Genomic DNA, 24,048 nt, shown 5'->3' with positions numbered 1-24,048 from the left:
CCAGCTCCAGCTCAGTGGCTCTTACAGAAAGGAGATCTTGGAGGCCTGCACTGGGACTCAGAACATGGTACTGAAGGACACTTGCTTCCCAGGAATCATCACTCTGTGAGATGTGTCTATGATTATACTTCTCGTCCCCATGGAGTTGGCCTCTTGGAGACTATTCCTCAGGTGGCTCTAGCCTCTTCCTGACCATCCCTCCTGCTCTAACTCTTTCTTCAGGCCCTTGATGTTTTCTCTGGAATAATTTCTACAAAAATTTCTCAACTAATTTTTCTATTCTCTATTTTTTGTTTTGTTTTGTTTTCTGTGTCCTTATCCCCAAAATTCTGGAAAAATTCATAATCTAGTAAGAAGTTAGGCATGGTTGTAAATCATTTTAATGGGACTGTAGAGCTACAGTATAAATGCCTGTAAGAGACTGTGGTAACTAAAAGAAAAGGAATAATTAACTCAAAGCATTTGCAATCATCTTCAAATAGGGTAACAGATAATTGATTATTAAGCCATGTTTGAATCATGCTGTGTCTATCGCAAGCCTAGACAGGAGTCTTTAATTCTGTTCTAAGTCAGAAGAACGTTCATTTGGTAACGTAAAGATTTGGAAAGCATATTTCTATTTTCTAGTAGTAACCAAATAAAGAGATGTAGTAGATAATATAAAACTAAACACTATTTTGTTGATTTAAGAATAAAAGTATAATCTTGTCTATGGCAATACATAAGACTCAGAAATTGTAACATAGAGGGCCTGCTTGTTGGGGTTTATGTCCTGCCTGGTTCCCACAGCTGTTTAGCCCCAAAGAAACCACACAGAGGTCTCCATAAATTATAAACTGATTGGCCCATTAGCTCTAGTTTCTTATTAGCTCCTATGCCTTATATTAACCCATTATTCTAATCTATTTTAGCCTTTTGGCTCAGTACCTTTTCCAGCTGGGGCAGGTCACATCCCGCTTCTTCCAAGTCTGGGCAGGAGTGGGAGGAATCAGCTTCCTCCTTCCCAGAATTCTCTTGTTCTCATTGCATCATTTCTACTTCCTGTCTGGTTTTCCCGCCTATACTTCCTGCCTGGCCAATCAGCGTTTATATAAAACATGATTGACAGATTACAGACAATTCTCCTGCACCAAGAAATAATATACAGGTTATTCAAAAACCTTCAACAACTTCTGTATGTGTGGAAGGAGGTTCAGAAAGTACAAGGTTTTGCTTCAGCAGTTGTGACTGTTGTCTGCATAGGCTGCCAATTCAGTCAACCTAGATGCACCTAAGCTTACAGATAGATGTTTCCAGATAGCTTATGTATTGTTCATGCTTTCTGATGCAGATAGAAATTGATTAAACAACCACATTTTAAACATATATTTCCAAAATCAGACAGTGTCTGCTTTGTTCACTTGTTATATAATCTCCCTGTGTATAGTTGGGTAATGGTTTAGCTTCACGGGCTGTCGTAAAATGATATCCAGCTAGACATGAGTGGTACTAGAGAAGATGATGCAGTGATCAGGCAGTTGGCCTTAGCCAAGAAGTGACCTTCTTATACTGGAAATGCAGAGTCTTCCTCAGACCTCATGAGCATTGGGAACTTTGCCTGCTGTGTACTGCAGGGCAGCACAGTAACTGAACCTGATAATGAGGAATGTGATTTATCAACAAGGAAGGAATCACGTATACCTGCTTCTAAGAAAATAAGACTACCTTAATTAAACAGTTTATTTACATAAGTAGAAAGCTAGGGAAAACAAAGTTAATTTTATTTTTCTTTTTTATCTTTGTTTTTCAGGTGGGCATAATAACATGAACCTAATATAAGCACATGAGACATAGAGGTAGGAGAAGTAGTTAGTTTAAGGCCAGCCTAGGCTAATGAGGTTTTTTGTTTGTTTGTTTGTTTTGTTTTGTTTTTCGAGACAGAGTTTCTCTGTAGCTTTGGAGCCTGTCCAAACCTGTCCTGGAACTAGCTCTTGTAGACCAGGATACCTTGATCTCACAGAGATATATGCCTGCCTCTGCCTCCCGAGTGCTGGGATTTAAGGTGTGCACCACCACTGCCCGTCCTGAGATCTTGCCTTTAAAAAAAAAAAAAAAAAAAGGAAGAAAATTCTTCTTCAAAGTGTAAAAATGAATATATAGTCCCAACATTCGGAGCCAGTAGATTTTTCAGTGGCATATCCCCATCTGTAGTTGAGCATACTCATAGTCCAAGTACTTAGGAGGCCCAGGCAAGAGGACTGGAATTTGGGGTCAGTTCTGTCTGCATAGTGAATTAATGGCCAACCTGGGGTATATGAGAACTTTGTGTCAAAAGCAAAGGATAGAATGCTTGCATGTGTAAGGTCATGGATTTCATCTCCAGCGGCCTCCTTAAATGAAAGTCTGTCTCCTAATGATCATATAACATCTCTGGTCTTTGGTTTACTTATAAGTAGGGTGGTAGTACCTATACCACAAAGAATTATCCAGCATAGTTGTGAGGTCCCTTTGCCTTCTCTGCATTTCTATATGGGAGCTGAGGGTTAGCAGTTTTATTTTAAATGAGGTTGCCACAAGAAAGGAGAAAGCATGAAGCAAATAGAAAGATGTGTGCCCTGGCTGCTGTGTGGTTATTTCTGTGATGCTGGTCAGTTTCTGCTTTCCAAAATCCTGAAGGGGTTTTTGACTGTGGTCACATTTCTTGTCCATGAAAAAAGTTAAGGCCAGGTGGTGGTGGTGCACACCTTTAATCCCAGCACTCAGGAGGCAGAGACAGAGGCAGATGGATCTATGTAAATTCAAGGCCAGCCTGGTCTACAGGCTCCAAAGCTACATAAATAAAGCCTGTCTTGAAAAACTGGGGGAAAAAAAGGAGAGAGAGAGAGAGAGAAAAGAAAGTTAAATTATGAAAAGTTTGTTGCCTGTACCCATACTATTATACAGTAAGCCATAAAGTTGTTAACCTGTCTGCCCTGTTAGCCTTCTCCTTTAGTCCTAGAGAACATATGAATTTCTGGGTTAAGTAGAAAATAGATGTTGCAGTAGTTCTGTGTTGTAGACTTCGTAGCACCGTTCAGCAAAGAACTGTGAGCAGAGCTGCTCTTTTAGTGTGGCTTGTGGTTTGGTTTTGTTTCTATTTGAACTTTTTTATGCTTGCAGAAAGTCAGTGCTCACTTATTTGGCGTTTTGTTGTTTTGGGGGAAGAGTTAAATATATACTTAAAGTCTCCATGTAAGTCACTTCAGTAATTGTGCACATGGATTTGATTTATCTGGTCTTTTTACTAGGCTGCGATTTTTTTTTTTTTAAGCACAGGAACTACATGGGACTGGATAAATACTTGAGTGGGTAAGTGTGCTTGCTGCACAAACATGACCTAAGTCTGGTTACTACACCCACAGTAAACTACACGTACTAGTGTATTCTGGAGAGGAGGAGCTGAGTCAGATCCCTGGGTTTGCTGGCCAGCCAGCCTAGCCTACTTGGTGAGCTCTAGGTCAATGTAGGAACCTCTTATAAAATGAAGTGGAGAGTAATTAAGAACACCAGCAACACCAGCCTCTGTTCCCCACATACAGGTGCATGTGCACCTGCACACATTTAAATAAAAGAATGAAAGATGCAATAATTAGAGAATGCAAGCAGAATTGAAAGGCAGCCATTTAAGATCTTTTAGTGATCTGTACCAAGGGTAGGAATGAACTCAAATAGGAAAACTAAAGGAACGTCGGGTGGGTTAGATGTTGGAGGGTTTCTAGACTGTGTCATGCTCCTGCACCCTTTCCCAGTTACCTCTCTGAATCTTTGTTGTGCTCTGTAGACCGTCTTCCCTCCCTACCTGCACTGAGTCAGCTGGACACAGGGTGTTTATAGAAACTGTCCACCCTAGTGTTTCTTCTGCTCTGGAATTCTGAGTGTAACTACCATCACACATACTGCATGATCTTCACACTCTGGAGTTTGTCTTCTGAGGGGCAGAAAAGGACATCTGTTTTAGTCTTTCCATACTATAGGGGTTTGAATGAAAATGGCCCCATAGTCTCATAGAGAGCGGCACTATTTGGAGGTGTGGCCTTGTTGGAGGAAGTGTGTCACTGGGAATGGTCTTCGAGGTTTCAGATGCCCAAGCCAGGCTCAGTGTCACTCTCTGTTCCTGCTGTCTGCCCATCCAGATGTAGAACCCTCAGCTACCTCTCCAGCACCATGTCTGCCTGCTCCCATGTTTCCCACCATGAGGATATGGACTAAACTCTGAACTGTAAGCCACCCCAATTAAATGTATTCCTTTGTAAGAGTTGCTGTGGTCTTGGTGTCTCTCCCATAGCAATAAACCCTAAGACACCTACCTAGTACCAAACATGATCCTGGGACAGGACCAACACCCCTGGTGAAGAAGCAGTGTCAACTATAGCCACCTTGTGCTGTTACCGTGTGCCACAAGTTAGAGTGACCACATCCGCAGGATGTCCGGGGTGTTTCCCACCCATTTCTAAAGTTCCATTTTCCTTTTTGTTTTTATTTCACCTTAATGTATGTCTGTGTACCATGTGCATGGCTGGTGCCCATGGAGGCCAGAGGAGGGAGTCGGATCCCCTCGAACTGGAATTATAGATGGTTATGAGCCTCTGGGGACTGGGGACTGAACTTGAGTAGGGTCCTCTGCTAGCCGTCTCTCCAGCCCCTCTGCTTTCTTTTTCATTTTGTACCTCCTGCTTTACTTTTGTGGTGATTGACTTCCAGTTTCACTTACTAAATGAAAGAAATCGTGTAACAGCAGGAAATTAATTTGTGTTTTCTCTTTAAGAAAAGACTTGGTGGGGTTTTGCGGGTGGATGGAGGTCACTCTCGTGCATGGCACAGGTGTGGTCAGAGGATGGTTCTGGGAGCTGGTCTATGGGATCCAGGGATCAAGTTTGCATGGCAAGCACTTTTTATCCACTTAGCTAGCTTGCTGGCGTGTATAGTTTAAGGGTTTCAGTGACCATCTTCCAATTGAACCCTCAAAAGTGTTGTCATGTAAAACTGAGTCTTTCAAATCCTACTATGCTTAATAGTTTTTAAAATGTTATACCACATAATAAGGGGATCATTGTACTGACACAGAGTCGTGTATCCTCAGCATCTAAGACAGTCTATCTCAGGAGTATAAAGATAGTGCAGATTCATCATCATGCCTCAAGGAAAACAATTGATGATATTTTGTTTTATAACAGAATACTTAAATCATTGTTTAAAAATGAAATGGGGTGGGTGGTAGCACACACATTTAATCCTGCAGAGGCAGGCAGATCTCTGAGTTAGAGGCCAGCCTGGCCTATAGAGTGAGTTCCAGAATAGCTAGGGCTACACAAAGAAACCCTGTCTCCAAAATGAATGAATGAATGAGGGGCTAAAGAGGTGAACTTTGATTTAAGCATACTTGCTGCTCTTGCAGAGAACCAAAGTTCACATCTTAGCACCCAGATCAGGCAGTTGACAACCACCTGTGACTTCAACTGTACCTGTGTGAATTGAATGCTCTCTCTGGACTCTGCAGGCACACACACACACACACACACACACACACACACACACACACACACACACAAATTTAAAAAAAGAAACCTTTAAAAACAGAATGGAAGCAGGCATAGTGCCACACACACCAAACCTCAGCAGTCAGTAGGTGAAAGCAGAAGCGTCAGAACATAAGAAAGGTAGCTAGATTTGGCTATCTCACAAATTCAAGACCAGCCTTAGACTACCTTAGACTTTTTCTTAGACAAACAAACAAAACCTTAGAGTGTTCTAAAAATATCACCTGGACAGAAAACAACCCTGTTGCAAGGAGAAGCTGCTGTTCGTCCTGCTGCCTGGCTAGCTTACATTCGAAATAACCACACAGAAACTTTATTAATTAAAACACTGTTTGGCCATTATCTCTAACTTCTTATTTATTGGCTAACTCTTACATCTCAGTTTAACCCATTTCTGTGTATCACCACGTAGCGGTAGCTTACAAAGGAAAGATTCACCATGTCTGATTCTGGTGGCTCCATGGTATCTCTCCTACTCTGCCTCTCTTCTTCCCAGCATTCAGTTCTGTCTTCCCTGCCTACCTAAGTTCTGCCCTATCAACTAGGCCAAGGCAGCTTCTTTATTTTTTAACCAATGAAAACAACACACAAACAGAAGGGACTCCTACACCACAACCCCACCACCAATAGGAAGGAAATTGCAGGGGTTCTGGAGATAAATGTCTTTGAGTTAAGAGCACACTGCTCTGCCAGAGGACCCATATCATGTGACTCACAACTGCCTGTAATTCCAGCTCCAGGGGATCTGTCACCTCTGGCCTCTGCAGGCACCTACACTCACTTGCACATATCATACAGATGTATACGCATATATGTGGTTTTAAATAATAAAAAATATTTAAGGGAAATTAGAAAGATTAAAATGGGAAGACTTAGCCATTTAGTATCACATTACTAAAGTATGCTGGGGGAAGAGTAAAGAAGGAAAAGTATTTGGATTTTTCTGGGCTGTACTTATATTTAAAATCTCTTAGATCCTAAAATGATGGGGAATGGTAAATGTGACAGAACCCAGTCACCTTTAGTTCTGGGCTGTACTTATATTTAAAATCTCTTAGATCCTAAAATGATGGGGAATGGTAAATGTGACAGAACCCAGTCACCTTTAGAGAAGACTTGGTGGGATTTTGTGTGTGTTGGGGTGGGGGGGGGGGGTGAGGGCTTTACTCCTTCCCTCACGTGCCAGGCAAGGTCTCTACTAATCTGTTGGTGTTGATTTGTTCTTGAGACAGCCTTGCTAAACTTTCTAAAGCAAGCCTTGCTAAACTTTCTAAAGCAAGCCTTGAACTGCAGTCCTCCTGCCTCAGCCAGAGTAGCTGAGATTGCAGGCCTACACCACCAGCCTGGTGAGCTGGGAAGTTTTGGTTGAGTTGCAGCTTATTTTTTTGTTCTTTCCATTGCCTCTGTTTTTATGAGACTTCACTTGGGAAATCTATTCCATATTTTAAAATTTTCATTAAATCTAATTAAATGAAAGTTGTTCTAGTACCTGTTGTAATAAGTTCTTTATAGCATAGTTTAGAGCAACAATCTAGATTAAAACACATAAGTTATCATTGCTCTGATCATTCAGACAACAGGACGTGAAGAATTACATTTCTCAGTGCAGTCATCATTGGTGTATGCTCAGGAGTTGCTTCTCTCTAACAGGTGGTATTTTTCTCTTGTTCAGGGCACTGTTTGGGGACAGCCATATCTCTGATTCCATAAAGCGGTTTTCTATGTAAAGTTGGCAGAGAATCAGAACAATGCCTCCACGGCCATCGTCGGGTGAACTGTGGGGCATCCACTTGATGCCCCCACGAATCCTAGTGGAATGTTTACTCCCAAATGGAATGATAGTGACTTTAGAATGCCTCCGTGAGGCTACACTAATCACCATCAAGCATGAACTGTTTAAAGAAGCCAGAAAATACCCTCTGCATCAGCTTCTGCAAGATGAATCTTCTTACATTTTTGTAAGTGTTACCCAAGAAGCAGAAAGAGAAGAATTTTTTGATGAAACAAGACGGCTTTGTGACCTTCGGCTCTTCCAACCCTTTTTAAAAGTAATTGAACCAGTAGGCAACCGTGAAGAGAAGATCCTCAATCGAGAAATTGGTATGATACAATTTTCAGCTAACTGACATTGTCATTACTAAACTACAAATAACTGGCATCTACTCTTTGTTTCATTGTTAAGATACTTTGCCTGATCACTACCTTTGTAATCTTTAAGTAAATTTCTTTTTTTAAAAAAAATCTAAAGTAGTGGTTTTTACCCCTGAGCTATAGAATTTTTAAAACTTTGATATTCTGTAGGATTTTCCATAAAAAATGCAATTAGGAGGAGGACTTAGAATTGCTATAGCCAAGTTTATTTCTCTGTAAAAAAGTTGACAGTGGTCCTATTTTAATATTAATATGTGTATGGAAAATACATATGTTTAAAATGCTTAAGGCTTCATCAGCTTTTAAAATAAATTCATCAGTGATTTTTTTTTTTTAACTCAGAAGCTTTCTTGACTCCTCGGCTTTTCCAAATGTGCACAGTTCTCAGTTTGTAAGAACCACATCTTCCCTGCATTCTTTATAAATACCTTATTTTTCAGGTTTTGTTATTGGCATGCCAGTGTGTGAATTTGACATGGTTAAAGATCCAGAAGTCCAGGACTTCCGAAGGAACATTCTGAATGTTTGCAAAGAAGCCGTGGATATGCGGGATCTCAACTCGCCTCACAGCAGAGCAATGTATGTCTACCCTCCCAATGTAGAGTCTTCCCCAGAATTGCCAAAGCACATCTACAACAAGTTAGATAAAGGTAAGGAGACCGTCAGCAGTGAACTCCTTGTCACTGCTCTGATTTCTTCTGCACCATTGCTTTTTGCTGGCTGGATGCTGAGCTTGAAGACAAGGTCTGCTGCACCACAAGAGTAGAGTGCTAAGTTATAACTTGTAGACAGGAAGCACACCCTCCCTAACTCAGCCCTTGGTGGTGAATGCTTCTCTCGCTCAGACTAAAGAACTGAGTTTAGAATTCACTGTTGCCAGAATGTGAACAAAATTAGAGCTGCTTATCTTTTTCTTTTTTATAAGTAAAAATAGAAGGAGCTGTTGTCTAGAGCGTTTGCCTTATGTATACAAGGCTGTGAGTTTGATACCCAGCACCACCGCAAGCACAGACATACATTTTGATGATCTGTCCTCTGACAGGAAAACACTGTTGTGCTTCACTGTGGTGTTTTTACTTTTCTAAAGACAAGTTTCAAGAAGTTTGTGCTCTGTTCCTCTAACCATAACTAGAAACAATGTCTAGTTAACCTGACTGACTAGAGGTGAGGATTTGGGGGAATCAGGCAATGTTCACATCTGATAGATTCTCAGTGTCCATGACTTAATTGGTCTTAATAAGAGAAAAATTAAAAAGTCCTTTTCCCTTTCCCTGTTTATTCTCCAACTCTTCTTCCGTCTTTTCTTCATTCTAACGATGGTGCTCCCTTTGAGTAGTGCTTTCCTTTGAGTAGTTCATGAACTGGTAAACTTGAGACCCTCTCCTGTCTTTCTGTGAAGCGGAGATCAGCTCAGCCTTGGGTTTTGGTGATTCACTAGGCTAGTCAGAAAGGAGCCAAGGATGTTGTGTGAAAGTCTGCCAGATGTGAGCATTGCTTGTTTCCAGCAGATCTTCACCTCTAGTTAATGTTAACTGGACATCCTATCTGGTTGTAGTTACAAGAACAGAGAGTGAAAACTTCTTGAAACTTGTCTTCAGGGAGATGAATCGACACAGTGATTCATCCAACAGTGTTTTCTTGTTACAGGACAAATCATAGTGGTGATTTGGGTAATCGTCTCTCCAAACAATGACAAGCAGAAGTACACCCTGAAGATCAACCATGACTGTGTGCCAGAGCAAGTCATTGCTGAAGCCATCAGGAAGAAGACTCGGAGTATGCTGCTGTCCTCTGAGCAGCTGAAACTCTGTGTCTTAGAATACCAGGGCAAGTATATTCTGAAAGTGTGTGGCTGCGATGAGTACTTCCTAGAAAAGTATCCTCTGAGCCAGTACAAGGTGAGTGATGTATGCCCATGCCAGGGCTGCATATGTTCTTAGCCTGTACTTTGATGATTAATAGTTAATATTAGCAAACAGAATTCATAAGCTTATTTATTAGCATATTTTAATTATGTTTAATACTAATAGTAAGTTTCACTGAAATGACATCTTCCTTTGTGAGTTGTGTCTTTTTGTTTTGTTTTGTTTCTGCCACTACCAGAGATTGAACCTAGGACCTCATGAATGCCAGCCAATTCTTCCACCACTGAACTATCTATCCTCCTGTGGTCATTTGTGTCATATATGTAGATGATGTGTTTTGATCATAGTCAATCCCACTGAGATGAATGAGTTTCCCTACTCCCTTGCATTCAACCAGGCCCCTTTCTATTTAAGTTTATATTTAAATAATATAATTATTTGAGAGCCTAAAGATGTGGCAGTTATACTAACTACAAAATAGGGAGTATTTCTTGACTTTTTTGCTCCCCAATAATGATACGGGGACAATGTTAAAGTAGAGCGTTGTTTATTAAGATCACTACTGACCTTTCTTCTCTTTCTCTGTCCTTTGAAAAGCAACGGTGGTGTGCGCACCAATCACTGTTTTATAATACGGACACCCGGCCTTCAGTTGTTGATAGATAGGAGAATATGGAGTTACGATGTGTATGGAGTAGCATAGACCAAAAACGTGTATTCTGGGGGCCACCAAGATGTAAAGAGAGAGCCAGGTTTAAACTTCTTTTGAATTCCATGCATGTACATTAATACATGTACATTAATAAGCAAATATAATTTTTAAAGAACCTTTATCTTGGATTTGGGGAGATGGGCCATTTGGTAAAGTGCTTTGGTGTACAATCTGAGGAGGACCTGTGTTTAGATCCCTAGCACCAACATAAGAACCAGGCTTGGCAACCTGTGCCTGACATCTCAACACTGGGGAGGCAGAGGCAGGAGGATCCCTAAAGTTCTCTGGTCAGCCAGCCTAGTCCTTACTGAGCTCCTTGTTCCCTCTCCCAATAAAATAAGTGGACAGTGATTGAGGAGCATTCCTGACCTTGAACTCTGCACACACACATCCTGCTATTTCAAAACTCAGATCAGTGAATTTTAACATTTTTTAATTTCTCTATAGCTCTGGGTATCATTTGCTTTTTGTTTTTATTGTTTGGAATTTTGTTTATTCAAGACGGGGTCTCATATAGCCCAGGCTGGCTTCAAATTGGCCATGTAGCTAAGAATGACCGTAAACCTTCGTCTTCTCCATCCACGCCTCACATGCTAGAATTACCTGTGTAGTGACCATACCAGCTTGCTTATGGACCTTTATTGATTCAGTAAAATAAATGTTTCTCAGGAACTGTGTGGAGGGAGGGGTGTGGAGTTTGACCCTGGTGACGTATGACGGGGACTGTGACAGAGGAAGCTGCTCTTCCCTGCAGTGATCATTTCTGATCTTTGTTTTTAGTGTTTTGCAGTTAAAAGTAACATAATAGTGTCAAAAATTGATCCTAGTTTTTTACTTTATAAATATATTCAGAAATTCTTTGAAACTAATTCCAATTTAATAAATAAATAGCTGGTAACAAGTGTGGCCTATGTTTAATTTTTAAAATCACCTTTGTAAATGCTCATAACATTCCTACATGTTATCTTTGGGATGAAGAACCTCATGGGAAGTGGTTGCTTCTCTCACTCTGGTCTCTTACAGTACATCAGAAGCTGTATAATGCTGGGGAGGATGCCCAACTTGATGTTGATGGCCAAGGAGAGCCTTTACTCTCAGCTGCCGATGGATAGCTTCACAATGCCATCCTACTCCAGGCGTATCTCCACAGCCACGCCCTATATGAATGGAGAGACATCTACAAAATCCCTCTGGGTTATTAATAGTGCACTCAGAATCAAAATTCTTTGTGCAACCTATGTAAATGTAAATATTCGAGACATTGATAAGGTAAAGTCACAAAGACTGATGTTTGTTCTATGGAAGTCATTGTTTTATTAGCCTAATTTGAGCACAGTGTAAACTATTGACCTGTGATAGCTTTTCACACGACTTAAAACACAAATCTCAGAAAATATAAATGAGTCATGATTTCTTTTTGAGTTACACCTACCTCAGCTTTCACACAGTTAATCTAGAATTGTAATATCCATAACTGTAGGCTTTTTAAAGTAGCAAGTTTTACAGTCTGTTTAGTTAAAAACAGTGATTGGACCTAAAGTGAGACTTTTTATAGTCTTTATTTAATCACATTGTGTGAAAGTCTTGACATCTTATCACAGAGCTGTTCATGTTTTAGGGAACTGTTCCTCTAGCTTCAGGAGTTTGAAGGAATACCTAGCACCAACTTATCTTGGAAAAGTGAAGGCCTCTGTGTTTTATGCATAGTTCCTGGGCTGGTGGCTATGCTAACTTTCTACTGGGTCGGAGACCCATCATTAGTGGGCAAAGGCAACAGTTAACTGTAAATTTATACAAAAAAAGCCATCTGAACAAAAGATCTCATGATTCTCTCATTTACATCAGTTAAGTTATTTTGTAGTGCTTGGTTCTGTTGAGTGTTCATAATACCTATATATGAGTATGGATGTGTGGGTGTGTACACACTATATATAGTGTATATTTTCCTTCTCTTTCAGATCTATGTTCGCACAGGTATCTACCATGGCGGAGAACCCTTATGTGACAATGTGAACACTCAAAGAGTACCTTGTTCCAATCCTAGGTAAGAGGGGTTTGGACATATTTCATGTCACTAATTTTATGCAAGTTATCACATTTCCATTATTTACATAAAGAACATAAGGACTTTCTGTGACTGACTCTGTCAAATTTTATCCTAAATGTTTTTCTGCTTCACTCCTGCCATTGTTTCAAGGAGTAGAGGGAACATGGTCAAAGTCTTGTTCTTGATGAAAAAGTCAAGACCTGAGCTCTAAGGCAGTCTCCTTCATGTGATTCCCATGAACACATAGATAAGGTCTTTGATAAAAGGCATTTACTGTGGGAAAGAAGGTTCCTGGGCACCTTGGACTCACTCTTGCTTAGATATGCTGAGGAAATGGAAGGTGGTCCGGAGCTTTCAGGCCTCTTTGGTTTTTCTTGTGAGAGAACCCTGGATTTCCTAGCAGTAGAGTGCCCGGAGAGCTCGCTGACACTGTAGATTGATGGTGGACCTTACAGAGTGCAGTGGGGCGCACAAGGAAGACTGAGTTCTGACCTTCAGAACACATGCCAGTCTTGTTACTACATTTTCAGAGTTAACAACTCTCCTAGAGCCTAGGGCAAGACAAGTTCAGGGAGATGGTCACTTGTCCGTCAGGGGGACACCTGAGACACAGCAGGTCAGTCAGGGCAGCATTGAGGTTAGATGGTACACAGACAGCCAAGAGTTGTTCAAACAACAGTTTTAACAAATTTCCCACTCATACTTCTTGTTTGCCAAAGTGGGCTGATTGTAGGAGATTTAGAAAAAACTAGTATTCTTGAGGACATTATAGACAACCTTTTTACAAATTAAGGAAAATCTATAAACCCACCAATAAAGAATTCCAGGAGCTTCAAGAAGAGGCTGCAAAAAAATCTGTCCTGGTTATTTGAAAGCCAAAAGTAAGATTTTTAGGAAAATAAGAAGGAAGACTTCATAGTAGTTGGTTACAATGTTGATATTTTAGAAAATTAAAGTAACTGTTTAAGCCAGCTGGGGTAGCGCATGCAGGTTTTCACAGCTTTCCACAGCTGGAGGAAGGGTGATCAGTTCAACTTTTATCTCCAGCTACATAGTAGCTCAAAGCCAGCCTGGGCTGCATGAACCATCCTGACCAAACAAACAAGTTATACAGTTCTTATGTTCCTCTGCACCTCGTGAAATCTCTGGTTAGGGACTGGAGAGATGGCTCCACAGTGCTGCTGTTCCTGAGGACACACATCAGTTCTCAACATTTACATTGGTCAGCTCATACCCACCTGTAACTCTGGCCTCACAGGACCCGTCACCCTCTGCTGGCCTCTGCAGGCGCCTGCACTCACACACATATATTCCCAGACAGGCACACACATAAAAGAAGAATTCTCAGCTGGGCGATATGGCACGCGCCTTTAGTCCCAGCACTTAGGAGGCAGATCTGTTGAGTTCAAGGCCAGCCTGGTTTACAGAGTAGTTCCAGGACAGCCAGAGCTACACAAAGAAACCTTTTCTCAAAACAAATAATCAAAAAAAATATTTTTTAAAGTAGAAGTTAAATCCCTGTGGTAGTAATGTGAAAATGTTATTAAAATCAGAAATAAATATGAAATTATTGGAAAGATAGGAGTGTAGACTTGGAAAGCATTAAGATTGGTGTGTGTGTGTGTGTGTGTGTGTGTGTGTTTTTGTGTTTGTATTTGTGTTTGTGTTTGCCTGAATGTATGTCTGTGCAGTGTCCTTGGAGGTCAGAAGTAGGAACCAGTTCCCCTAGGACTGGAGTTAACAACAGGTGGTTGTATATTGCCACTATGTGAGTGCTGGGAATTGAGCATGACTTCTGTGGAAGAGCAGCAAGTGCTCATAACTCCAGCCCTATTTTTGAAAATAAATTATTTTATTTTTGAGGGTCTCACTCTGTAGCCTTGACTGACCTTGAACTCACAGAGATCCTCTCCCTCCTGAGTGCTGCTGGTACTAAAGGCATTCGCCACCACGCCAGCCTTTGAAAACTCCTGAAAGGTGAGCAGGTGTTTCAGCAGATACAAGTGTTTGCCATAGAGCCTACCTGCCTACGTGGGGAAAGGAGAGAACTGGCTCCCGAAGTTCTCTTGGTCATTCATATGCACATATGTGCACACACAGTAAACATAATAGAAGACATTTAACACAATAAATATAAAAACATTTAACACCAATATAAAATAAATGTTTAGAAAAAAGACGACTTACTGAGATTGTTGGCTCCATATTTATGCTTCTCATTTACTGGGTGAACTTAATATTTTATGATATTTATATATATATATATATATATATATATATACACACACACACACACACCAGTTATTTTTCAAAAAGAACCATCAATTTGGACTACATTTATAAAACTATTTCTTAAAAATAACTTGGGGGAGGAGGCTAGAGAGATAAATATCTCAGTGATTAAGCTCTTTAAAAATAATAAAAGCATGGGTATGTGTGTGTTATGTATGTGTATACCCAGTGTCCACGGAGGCCAGACAAGTGCTTCTGATCCCCAGCAACTGAAGTTACAGTTATAAGGTGCCATGTGGTTGCTGGGAATTAAACCTGAGTCCTCTGCAAGAACAGCAGATGATGCACTGTTAGCATCTCTCCAGCCCTGGCTAAGAGTTCTTGCTGTACAATCATGAGGACAGGAATTAAGATCTAGCACTTGTGTAGCAACCTTGGCATCCTACATGTCTATAATTCCTCAAGAAAGGTGGAGACATAGGATCCTGAGTCTTCATAGCTTCCAGCCAAGCTGAGTAAATAAACTCTAGCTTCAGGGAAGACCCTGCTTCAAAGGAGTGGACAGAGATGGATGGAAAACAACACTCACTTTTGTTCCCAACGTGCATTCATTCACACACACGTGTACAAATATGCTCATGTAAGCATATCCATATACTTAAATAAATCTTTAACAAATAAATAACTTGGTCTATGTTGCAGTGGGTGTTAGAAAAAGGACTGTGCTAGTTCTGCTAGACCCAGGGAACAGAGTTCTCCAAGAGTGTGGATGACACTTCCCATTTATTCATGTGCAGCTTGGGAAATTTCAAGCTAATTAAGTCTTAGGTAGATATAAATCAAGTGTGTCCCCCAAAATAAATAAATAAAATTTAAAATACTTTGTCTGAAGACAGTGGGAAGGACACACATTGGGAGATGGAAGCCAAAGATTATAACCCTGGGTTTCATTCTCCAGAGGCCCTCCACTTTTTCCTTGATACATTCATTGACCTATAAATTCTCAAGTTCAGCCCAGGGATCCACCTGCTTTGCCCTCCCCCCAACTCCCTGTGCTGAGATTACGAGCTCGCACCACCACACCTGGCTTTTATCACACAAGTTTTAGGAGTTTTACTCAAGTTCCTGTGCTTGCAGGGAAGCATTTTACTGGCAACCATTCCCCAGCCCTGTATATAGCCTTCATTTTGTTTATATGGTGATTAGGGATGTTCTGAATGAAAGTGATTATGTATAAAAATAAATAAAACTATAATTGTTAGCTGATTACCACTAGCTAGTTTCCCTTTTCTGTTTGGTTAGATTTTTAACAGATCAAATTTTATTCTTGCATAAAAGTATACAGATCATGAGGGCTAGGAAGATGGTTCAGTGGGTAAATGGGGTAAATGGCTTGCTATTTCAGCATGGTGTAAGCATGGTGTTCTGAATTCAGATCTTCAGTACTTACATAAAAACCTGGATGAGACAGTGCATGTCTGTAATCCCAGCAGTGGGAGACATAGAGACAGGTAGATCTTGCGGGCTCATTGGCCCAGCCATAAAGCTAAAATGGGAAGGTCCAGGGTCAGTGAGAGACCCTGTCTCAAAAAATAGTGTGAAGGATGAGTGAAGAAGACAGCCAACCTCAGCATTTGGCTTTCACATGCACATAATGCTTAGGACGTGGACGTGATGAGCATGCATGTGCACACGTACATGCACCACACGCAAAGTATGGAGATCATAAGTATATAACTCATCTATCTGATTGTGACATGTCCCAGCACACAGAAAGTTTCTCCTGCATTGGGAAGGTGGTTCAGTGAGTTAAAGCACTGACTGTGAAAGCCTGGTAGGTGGACTCGTTTTAAGTTCCAGAACTCACATAAAAAGCTGGATGTGGGGATTGGAGAGATGGCTCAGCGGTTAAGAGCATTGCCTGCTCTTCCAAAGGTCCTGAATTCAATTCCCAGCAACCACATGGTGGCTCACAACCATCTGTAATGAGGTCTGGTGCCCTCTTCTCGCCTGCAGGCATGCACACAGACAGAATATTGTATGATAGATAGATAGATAGATAGATAAAAGCTGAATGCAGAGGCTGAGGATATAGCTTAGTTGGTAGAATGTTTACCTAACAAGCATGAAACCCTGTGTTCAGTCCCTAGCACTGCATAAGGTCAGGTACAAACCTGTAATCCCAGAACTCAAGAGGTTGAAGCAGGAGGATCAAAAGTTACCATTGAGCACAGCGAGTTCCAGGCCAACTTGGAATACATGAGACCATGCCTAGAAGTAAAAAAGAAGCTGCATGTGGTGGTTCACATGTGTAATCCCAGCACTTCATGGAGAGATGGAAGGGAGAGACAGGAGACTGTAGGCTAGGAGCCTGTGGTGCACAGCACAGTAGTAGAAACAACATACCTGCCCCAAAGTAGAAGGCAAGAACTGACTCCTGAGGTTTCTTACACACACACACAAGCACCCAGTCACTGAGCATAAAATAAAAATAGAAAAAATGGTCCCTCATGCCCATGCCCAGTCTATTGATTTTTCCTCCCCTAAAGGGAACAAGTATCCTGGCTTCTGCAAGTGTATTTTACTTTTGGGTTATTTGCAGTTGGGCGCTCTTATGAAAAGTTCAGTTAACAGTCTATAGATCATTGCTGTGTTTTGTTCATAGTGAAGTTGGGTATGTATTTGTTCATTTTACAAGGCTTTCCAGTTTGGTTATAACAAATGTTGTATTTAGTGCTAATACATGAGGTTTCCTGTTAGTATGTTCTTTGCCACCTGCCCTTTATCTTTTCCATCTGTGAAGTTTGAATTTTTTGCATACTCTTTATGGCCAGTAATACTGACCCAGACATCACCCCTCGACACACTCCAGGTTTTTGAAACAAGGTCTCACTATGTAACTCTGACTGACCTGGAACTTGCTATATAGGTCAGGCTGGCTTTGAACTCACAAAGCCTGCCTTTGCTTCCTGAGTGTTGGGATAAAGGTGTGAGCCACCACACCCAACTCTTTGGCCATTTTAATACAGTTCTGTTCTGTGACTTTGTTTGATTGTCATTTCCCTTGTCTTAGTTTTGATGTATTGTGGAGCATGTGCATTCTGGGCTTAGCTTTGTTTTACCAATTCTCTCTAGGTGGAATGAATGGCTGAATTACGACATATACATTCCTGATCTTCCTCGTGCTGCTCGCCTCTGCCTTTCCATTTGCTCTGTTAAAGGCCGAAAGGGTGCTAAGGAGGTAAAGTATCTCGGGTGAAATTATCTCTAGATGAGGCTACCTCCAGACGGGGAGATTTCTTCTTTTGTTTCTTGGTTTGAACTCATCCTGCCATGTATGTAACCCAGGTTCTCTTGAGCACCAAATTGTCTTTCTCATCCTCTCAAATGCAGATGGCAGGCATGTGCCACCATGCTGACTTTTTTTTTTTAAAAATAAAGTATTAATTAAAGCCTTGTAAGATATTAGTGGGTGTGTCTTTTAAGAATACAGTAGGAGAGCTTGAGAAATACATGGCTGGTGAATAAGTAGGTCCTGAGTTTATGTGTACTTCTTTAAGCATACTGGGTGCCTCCAAGAGTAACTACACACCTCACTCCTGTGCTGGAACTCCTGTCCACTTAAATAGAGAAAACACTGGGATTTCCAGTGGGAAAAGCACAGAAAACTCTGATATATTGGAAAGCCGTTGTGGCTTTGGTAGGCTCTGTATTTCTTTAACTATAGATATAGCTGTTGAATTCTCCAAGGGAAGAAGTGTGTTTGGAAATGTGTGATTTATTCACAGAATCGTGAATATTTTCTTTGTTTCATTAAGGAGCACTGTCCATTGGCCTGGGGAAATATAAACTTGTTTGATTACACAGACACCCTAGTGTCCGGGAAAATGGCTTTGAATCTCTGGCCTGTACCACATGGGTTAGAAGATCTGCTGAACCCTATTGGTGTTACTGGGTCAAATCCAAATAAAGTAAGCTTTTTATTATCAGAAATCAGTTTTCTTTATGACAGCTAAACATAACATGTATGCAATAACCTTTGTTCTTTCTTATAGGAAACTCCTTGCTTAGAGCTGGAGTTTGATTGGTTCAGCAGTGTGGTGAAGTTTCCCGACATGTCTGTGATTGAAGAGCATGCCAACTGGTCTGTGTCCCGAGAAGCTGGGTTCAGTTACTCTCATACAGGACTGGTGAGGCACACACCTGAATTTCTTTGTCTCTGCCAAAGTCTCTAGAGATAAGCACCTGCTTTGTGTCCATGAGAGTTGTGTAGCTCAGTCATCCTGGTGTGGACACTACTGAGCTCTGTTGTAGTAGCTCTGTTTTGTGGGTCACGAGCTCACAAAAAAATGACACAGAGACTTACTAATTATGAAAGCTTGGTCAATAGCTTAGGTTTGTTTTTTTAACTAGCTCTTATAACATAAATTAATCCATTTCTATTACTTTGCATGCTGCCACATGGCTAATGACTTGTTACCTCATCTCCTACATATCAAGCTTCCTCCTCATCTACCTAGCAACACTACTTTCTTCCCTGGCCAGCTATTGGCTGTTTATCTTTTTATTAAACCTGTCACAGTGACATGTCTTCATACAGTGTAAAGGAATACAACACTCTGTAGCAATGCCACAGTAGAGATCTTTTCTATAGCCTCCTGTCCTCCTGTACCTGTTTCTTCTTACTTTATTTGAAGCCCTGTTGAATGCTGCCGTGTATAAAACACTTGTATAGATGCTGTAATGAAGTTGTGGACTAAAGAGATGTCCAAGATCATACAGCATGTATGGTAAGGGCCGTGGAGAGGGATTGGGGAACAATAGTATCATAAGGGTAACTGAGGTTGGTAGAGCCCAGGAAAGGCCTCTCTGAGGAGTTGAAACTGAGTATAAACATGAGTTCTACTTGGAGGCAGCAGAAGCAACTCTTCATCACAAAATTTTAGTCCAGGTCTCTAGAAATAAAGTGTGGAAAACTGTTTACCTTGTTATCTAATGCTAACCGTAGCCTGAACACCAGAGCACCTCAGATCAAAGACCACTTACTCGTCGTGCTTATTTCCTGATGACAAAGAGTGGGTGCTCAGAGGTGCTTCCAGGAGGGTGCCCTCTCCACCTTTCCACACGGTGTGAAACCAGCTGACTAATGCTGGACTGAGGTTGGCAAGGGTGCCTGGCCAGGCACAATGAGAGCAGTGCCTAAGAACTTTGGAGGACATCTTGCTGCAACTGATTGTTTTCCTGTGTACACAGTATAAAAACAAAGCAAAAATAAGCAAGGAAAAAGCATCTCTTTTTTGAGTAATGGTAACACTTGGTGAAGGCTGAGGTTTTATGACTTGCAGAGTGTCTTATTTATTTTTATAGAATATATGGAAGTCTTTGCCATTTAGATAAGTAGGGAATGTTTCTAAGTGTAAGATAATTATGGAACTTTAGTTTTCCTAGATATTAAGGCATTTTTCTACTTCATTCCTTCCAGTCATCCTCAAAGAAGACTAAACTAATACAGAGATATAGAGGAGGGTATAATAGCCTGGAGAGTGCCGCAGGGAAGTACAGTCATTAGTCCGTCGCCCTCCTTTCCTCCCTGAATTGCCCAGTGTCTGTGACATGTTCTAAGAAGAGGATAGAGATTTAAATGAGTCTGCAAATACCAGCTTTGTAAAAAATTTTTCCTTGTGGTGTTTTAGACATTGACTGGACAGAAATTTTCACTCTCCCTACTTGGGATAGAAGTTATGAGGAAGCTGTTTCATCATTACTGGGGAAATTATGGGGTGTGGCAGCACTGTTTCTCAGCCTCAGCCCTGCTCTGAAGGCCACGTGCATCTATTTTGTAGATTATGCTGCATGTCACAGGGTGCTGACCCATATCTGTGGCCTCTGAACCACTAGACACAAACTGATGATTAAAAAGTTTCTCCAGATATAACTAAAGGTCCACGGGAGGTGGGAAATTACTCCACCTTAGAACCACAGCTTCACACTCTGATGTTGGTGAGATTTGTCTTGTAAACACAATGTCAAACAGTATACCTCCTCAGTAAAGAGGAAATGAGTGAAAGTATGTCCAGTGATAGACAAGGTCTACTTCTATCTAGTCAGTAATTCAGCTGAGTGCTGGTCAAGGAATGATTCCATTTCTATATTTTCTGTCAAAAACTTTGCCACATTTTCATAGTATTTCTTCCATGCTCCATGATGTGTGTGTAATACTGAGAGAATCACGAAAGCTAGGCTAAGGAGATGACTTGTTCTTGCAGAGGACTCATACTCCTAGCACCCATACATATCATGGCTCACAGCCAACTAAGTTCCAGGGGATCCAGTACCTTCATCTGACCTTTGCAGGCACCAGGCATGTACAAGGTACACAGCTATATATGCAGACGAAAAACATTCATATGCATAAAACATTTTTTAAAATATCTGAAACAGAAAATCAAAGAAGGGAAGACCTATTTTGGCTGATGTTTAGGGGTCTTTGTCCCTCATAGTGAGGAAGGCACACAGAGCAGCTCTGTGGTCGTGTTCCAGGGGGTGGCTGCTGGGAAAGGAAAGGGGGAGCCCTGAGCGCAGATACCCATCTCTCCCTTTGTTCTGTCAGATCTCCTCTCAGGGTAGTCACTCCTTCCTCTTTCCCAAAGCCGCTGTGTGCTTGACGAACCAAAGCTTTGCCAGTCCAGTCATGCTGACTGTCCAGACTAATCATTGCAATGCTGGGCATCAGCAGTGACTTGATATATTTCTCCATGAAGAATGCAGAAGGCAAATGTTTATACAGAGGCCTGTGAAAGGAAAAAGGTGATGCAGAATTCATTCCATGATCATGTGATTTACAAATGTAAATGTAAAATGGAATGTTTTTTATAATTGTTGAGCAAGAAAAATAACCATCTTGATGTCTTCCACAAAAGTATGAACCCTCAGTGTCAGGCGTTGTTTTGACAGTGTTACAGTTTGACAAAGACATTTCAAAATGAAGCACATAGGAGAAAACTTTAAGTTTATTATGCTTAGATTCTTGTTAAAATATATAATAAAATGGGTTTTTCTGATTTTTCTGTAATTTTTTTATATTAACATATAAACATTTTAAAAACTATAAAAGCAATGGCATCTATTGGATGCTGATTATAGTAATGATGATAGTAAGACAGCAGGTTTCTCGTCTGTACCATGTAGTAACCTCCTGACTTCCCTTCTGCTTTAGAACAGCAGCAGAAACTATTACAAAACGTAGAATAAGCCATGGCATTCATCCCCTAGCTAGGATCACTAAAAGCATTCAGCCTGAGCTGCCAGTTTCACGTGTTGACCCCTCCTCTGCTCTGGTCCTCCCCTTAGCCATGGGCGTTTCTCACTGGCTTCTTCACCTTTAAAAAAACTCTCCTACTACATTGGGTTCTCTCTGAGTAGGATCTACTTTCTAAGCCTAACAGGAAGAACAAAGTAGGGCACAGCACACACAGAACCAATGCTTACTGAAGGGTTATGTCCTTCCTCATCCTGTTGTGTAGCTTCAGGATGCATCTATATATAAAGACCAACTAACACGGAGGACTCTTTTTGTTTATACTGTTCCAAAGGCTAGAGTATGGTACCTGTTTGTATAATAATCATCCATGGTATCTGTTCAGATGATCTATTACATCTCATTTTTTAATTGTGGGACGTATGTATGCATGCCTCAGCTTACCTGTGGATGTCAGAGACAACTTGATGGAGTTGGTTTTCTCCTTTGACCATGTGAGTGAATCCCAGGGATCAAACCCAGGCTGTCAGGCTTGACAGCAAGTGTCTTTATCCAGTCAGTGTGCCGTCTTACAGACCCTCTTGTTTTGTTTGTTTTATTTTTATATGATGACACTCTGGGATTATTTGGGTTGTTATTCAAAGACTCAGAAGCAACTAATTTGTATTTGAAGAGAATAAATCGATTACATGTGATTGTATAATGTTTGTTACTTTCTGCTTAGTTCTTCAATGTTGAACACACGGTACTTTAATGAGTTAATTCATCTTTTTTATCTTTCTTAATTTTTTTTTAAACTTAAAAGCTTGCCAACAGTTACAAGGATGATTTAGCAAGGAACATGAAAGAGTTAGCATTTTTATTTTATTATTCTGCTGCTTCTGCCTCTGTTCTGCCAGATGCATTATCAAGCTGTAGTTAGTGGGGTGGTAGGGGGCCCCATCAGGGAGAGGATGAGCTGCCCCCTTCCCTTCATCCCGGTCTCACCTGACTGTTTGGTGGCCATAATAATCAGTGACTGCTTTGCTTCACAAATACTGTTTTAAATTGGTTCCGTGAGAAGGATAAATTATTTTCTGTTAGTAAGCTATGTGAGCTTTATTAAAAATTTATTTGTTTTTCAAAACATATCACTCATGAGTCTCAAAGAAACCTATGTAAAGTAATACTTTACTTTACAGAGTAACCGACTCGCCAGAGACAATGAACTAAGAGAAAATGACAAAGAACAGCTTCGAGCACTTTGCACCCGGGACCCACTGTCTGAAATCACTGAACAAGAGAAAGACTTCCTATGGAGCCACAGGCAAGTGTTTAGGATGATGGTCTCAAGGCAGGAAGCCAAGGGAATGATCAGCACTGTAACATGAGGAGCTGGCTTGTTGAGGTTTCTATCCCGCCTGGTACCCCACAGCTGGCATGCCCCAAAGAAAAATCACACAGAGGGCTCCATAAGATTATAAACTGATTGGCCCATTAGCTCAGGCTACTTATTAGCTCTTATAACTTATGTTAGCCCATTATATTTATCTATGTTAGCCACACGGCTCAGTACCTTTCTCAGCATGGCAGCTCACATGTTGCCTCTTCAGTGATTTGGGCAGGACTGTGGAGGGAGCTTCCTGTTTCCCAGAATACTCCCGTACTCTTTGCTCCACCTCTACTTCCTGTCTGGTTTTCCCGCCTATACTTCCTGTCTGGCCAATCAGCGTTTATTCAAAATAAACAGATTGACAGAATATAGACAATTCTCCCACACCACAGCATGGTCCTTCACTATAGTCCAAGCTGGAATTGAATTCACTGCATAGTCCAGCTGCCTCTATTCCTGAAAACCCTTCACCTCAGCCCACTTCCTGAGTGCTGGAATTACAGGTGTGACCCATCTATCACTTCTGGCTTGTTCTTGCCATATACAAACATACATACATATACATACATTTTAACTATACCCAGTAGAGAGTGAATAAAATGTATTTTTATTGTTATTTTTCTTATTAATGTTGACTTCAAAAGTATGGATATGGACATTTCTTTCTAGAGACATCATGCTGTGTTGATACTTAAACATTTAAAAGTTGTTTTGTTTTTGTCTTGTCTTTTTGTTGTTATTGGGGCAGGGTTGCAGCCCAAGCTGGCTTTGAGCTGTAGGTGAGGATGGCTTTTGAACTTCTGATCCTTCTGCCTCCACCTCCCAAGTACTAGGATTGCAGGTATGTCACCACACC

At 41.0% G+C, this 24,048-nt stretch overlaps 1 protein-coding gene across 3 annotated transcripts in view; it reads left to right on the top strand.

Moving 5' to 3' along the window:
- Pik3ca (phosphatidylinositol-4,5-bisphosphate 3-kinase catalytic subunit alpha) overlaps positions 1–24,048 on the top strand; it is a 78,145-nt gene that overhangs the window by 35,774 nt on the left and 18,323 nt on the right. For all 3 annotated transcript variants that reach the window (XM_085682327.2, XM_085682325.2, XM_085682326.2), the window contains exons 2-10: positions 7,228–7,655; positions 8,147–8,356; positions 9,354–9,604; positions 11,307–11,552; positions 12,242–12,327; positions 17,698–17,803; positions 18,381–18,533; positions 18,618–18,752; positions 23,002–23,126. In XM_085682327.2, the coding sequence (XP_085538453.1) occupies positions 7,304–7,655; positions 8,147–8,356; positions 9,354–9,604; positions 11,307–11,552; positions 12,242–12,327; positions 17,698–17,803; positions 18,381–18,533; positions 18,618–18,752; positions 23,002–23,126 (1,664 nt within the window). In that variant the 5' untranslated portion in view covers positions 7,228–7,303. The remainder of the gene's footprint in view (positions 1–7,227; positions 7,656–8,146; positions 8,357–9,353; positions 9,605–11,306; positions 11,553–12,241; positions 12,328–17,697; positions 17,804–18,380; positions 18,534–18,617; positions 18,753–23,001; positions 23,127–24,048) is intronic.

The sequence above is a fragment of the Myodes glareolus genome, chromosome 20, assembly GCF_982192425.1.
Source record: "Myodes glareolus chromosome 20, mMyoGla1.1, whole genome shotgun sequence".
NCBI classification, from domain to species: domain Eukaryota; kingdom Metazoa; phylum Chordata; class Mammalia; order Rodentia; family Cricetidae; genus Myodes; species Myodes glareolus.
The sequence above is the reverse complement of the archived record's forward strand: the minus strand, read 5'-3'. Positions and strand labels throughout refer to the sequence as shown.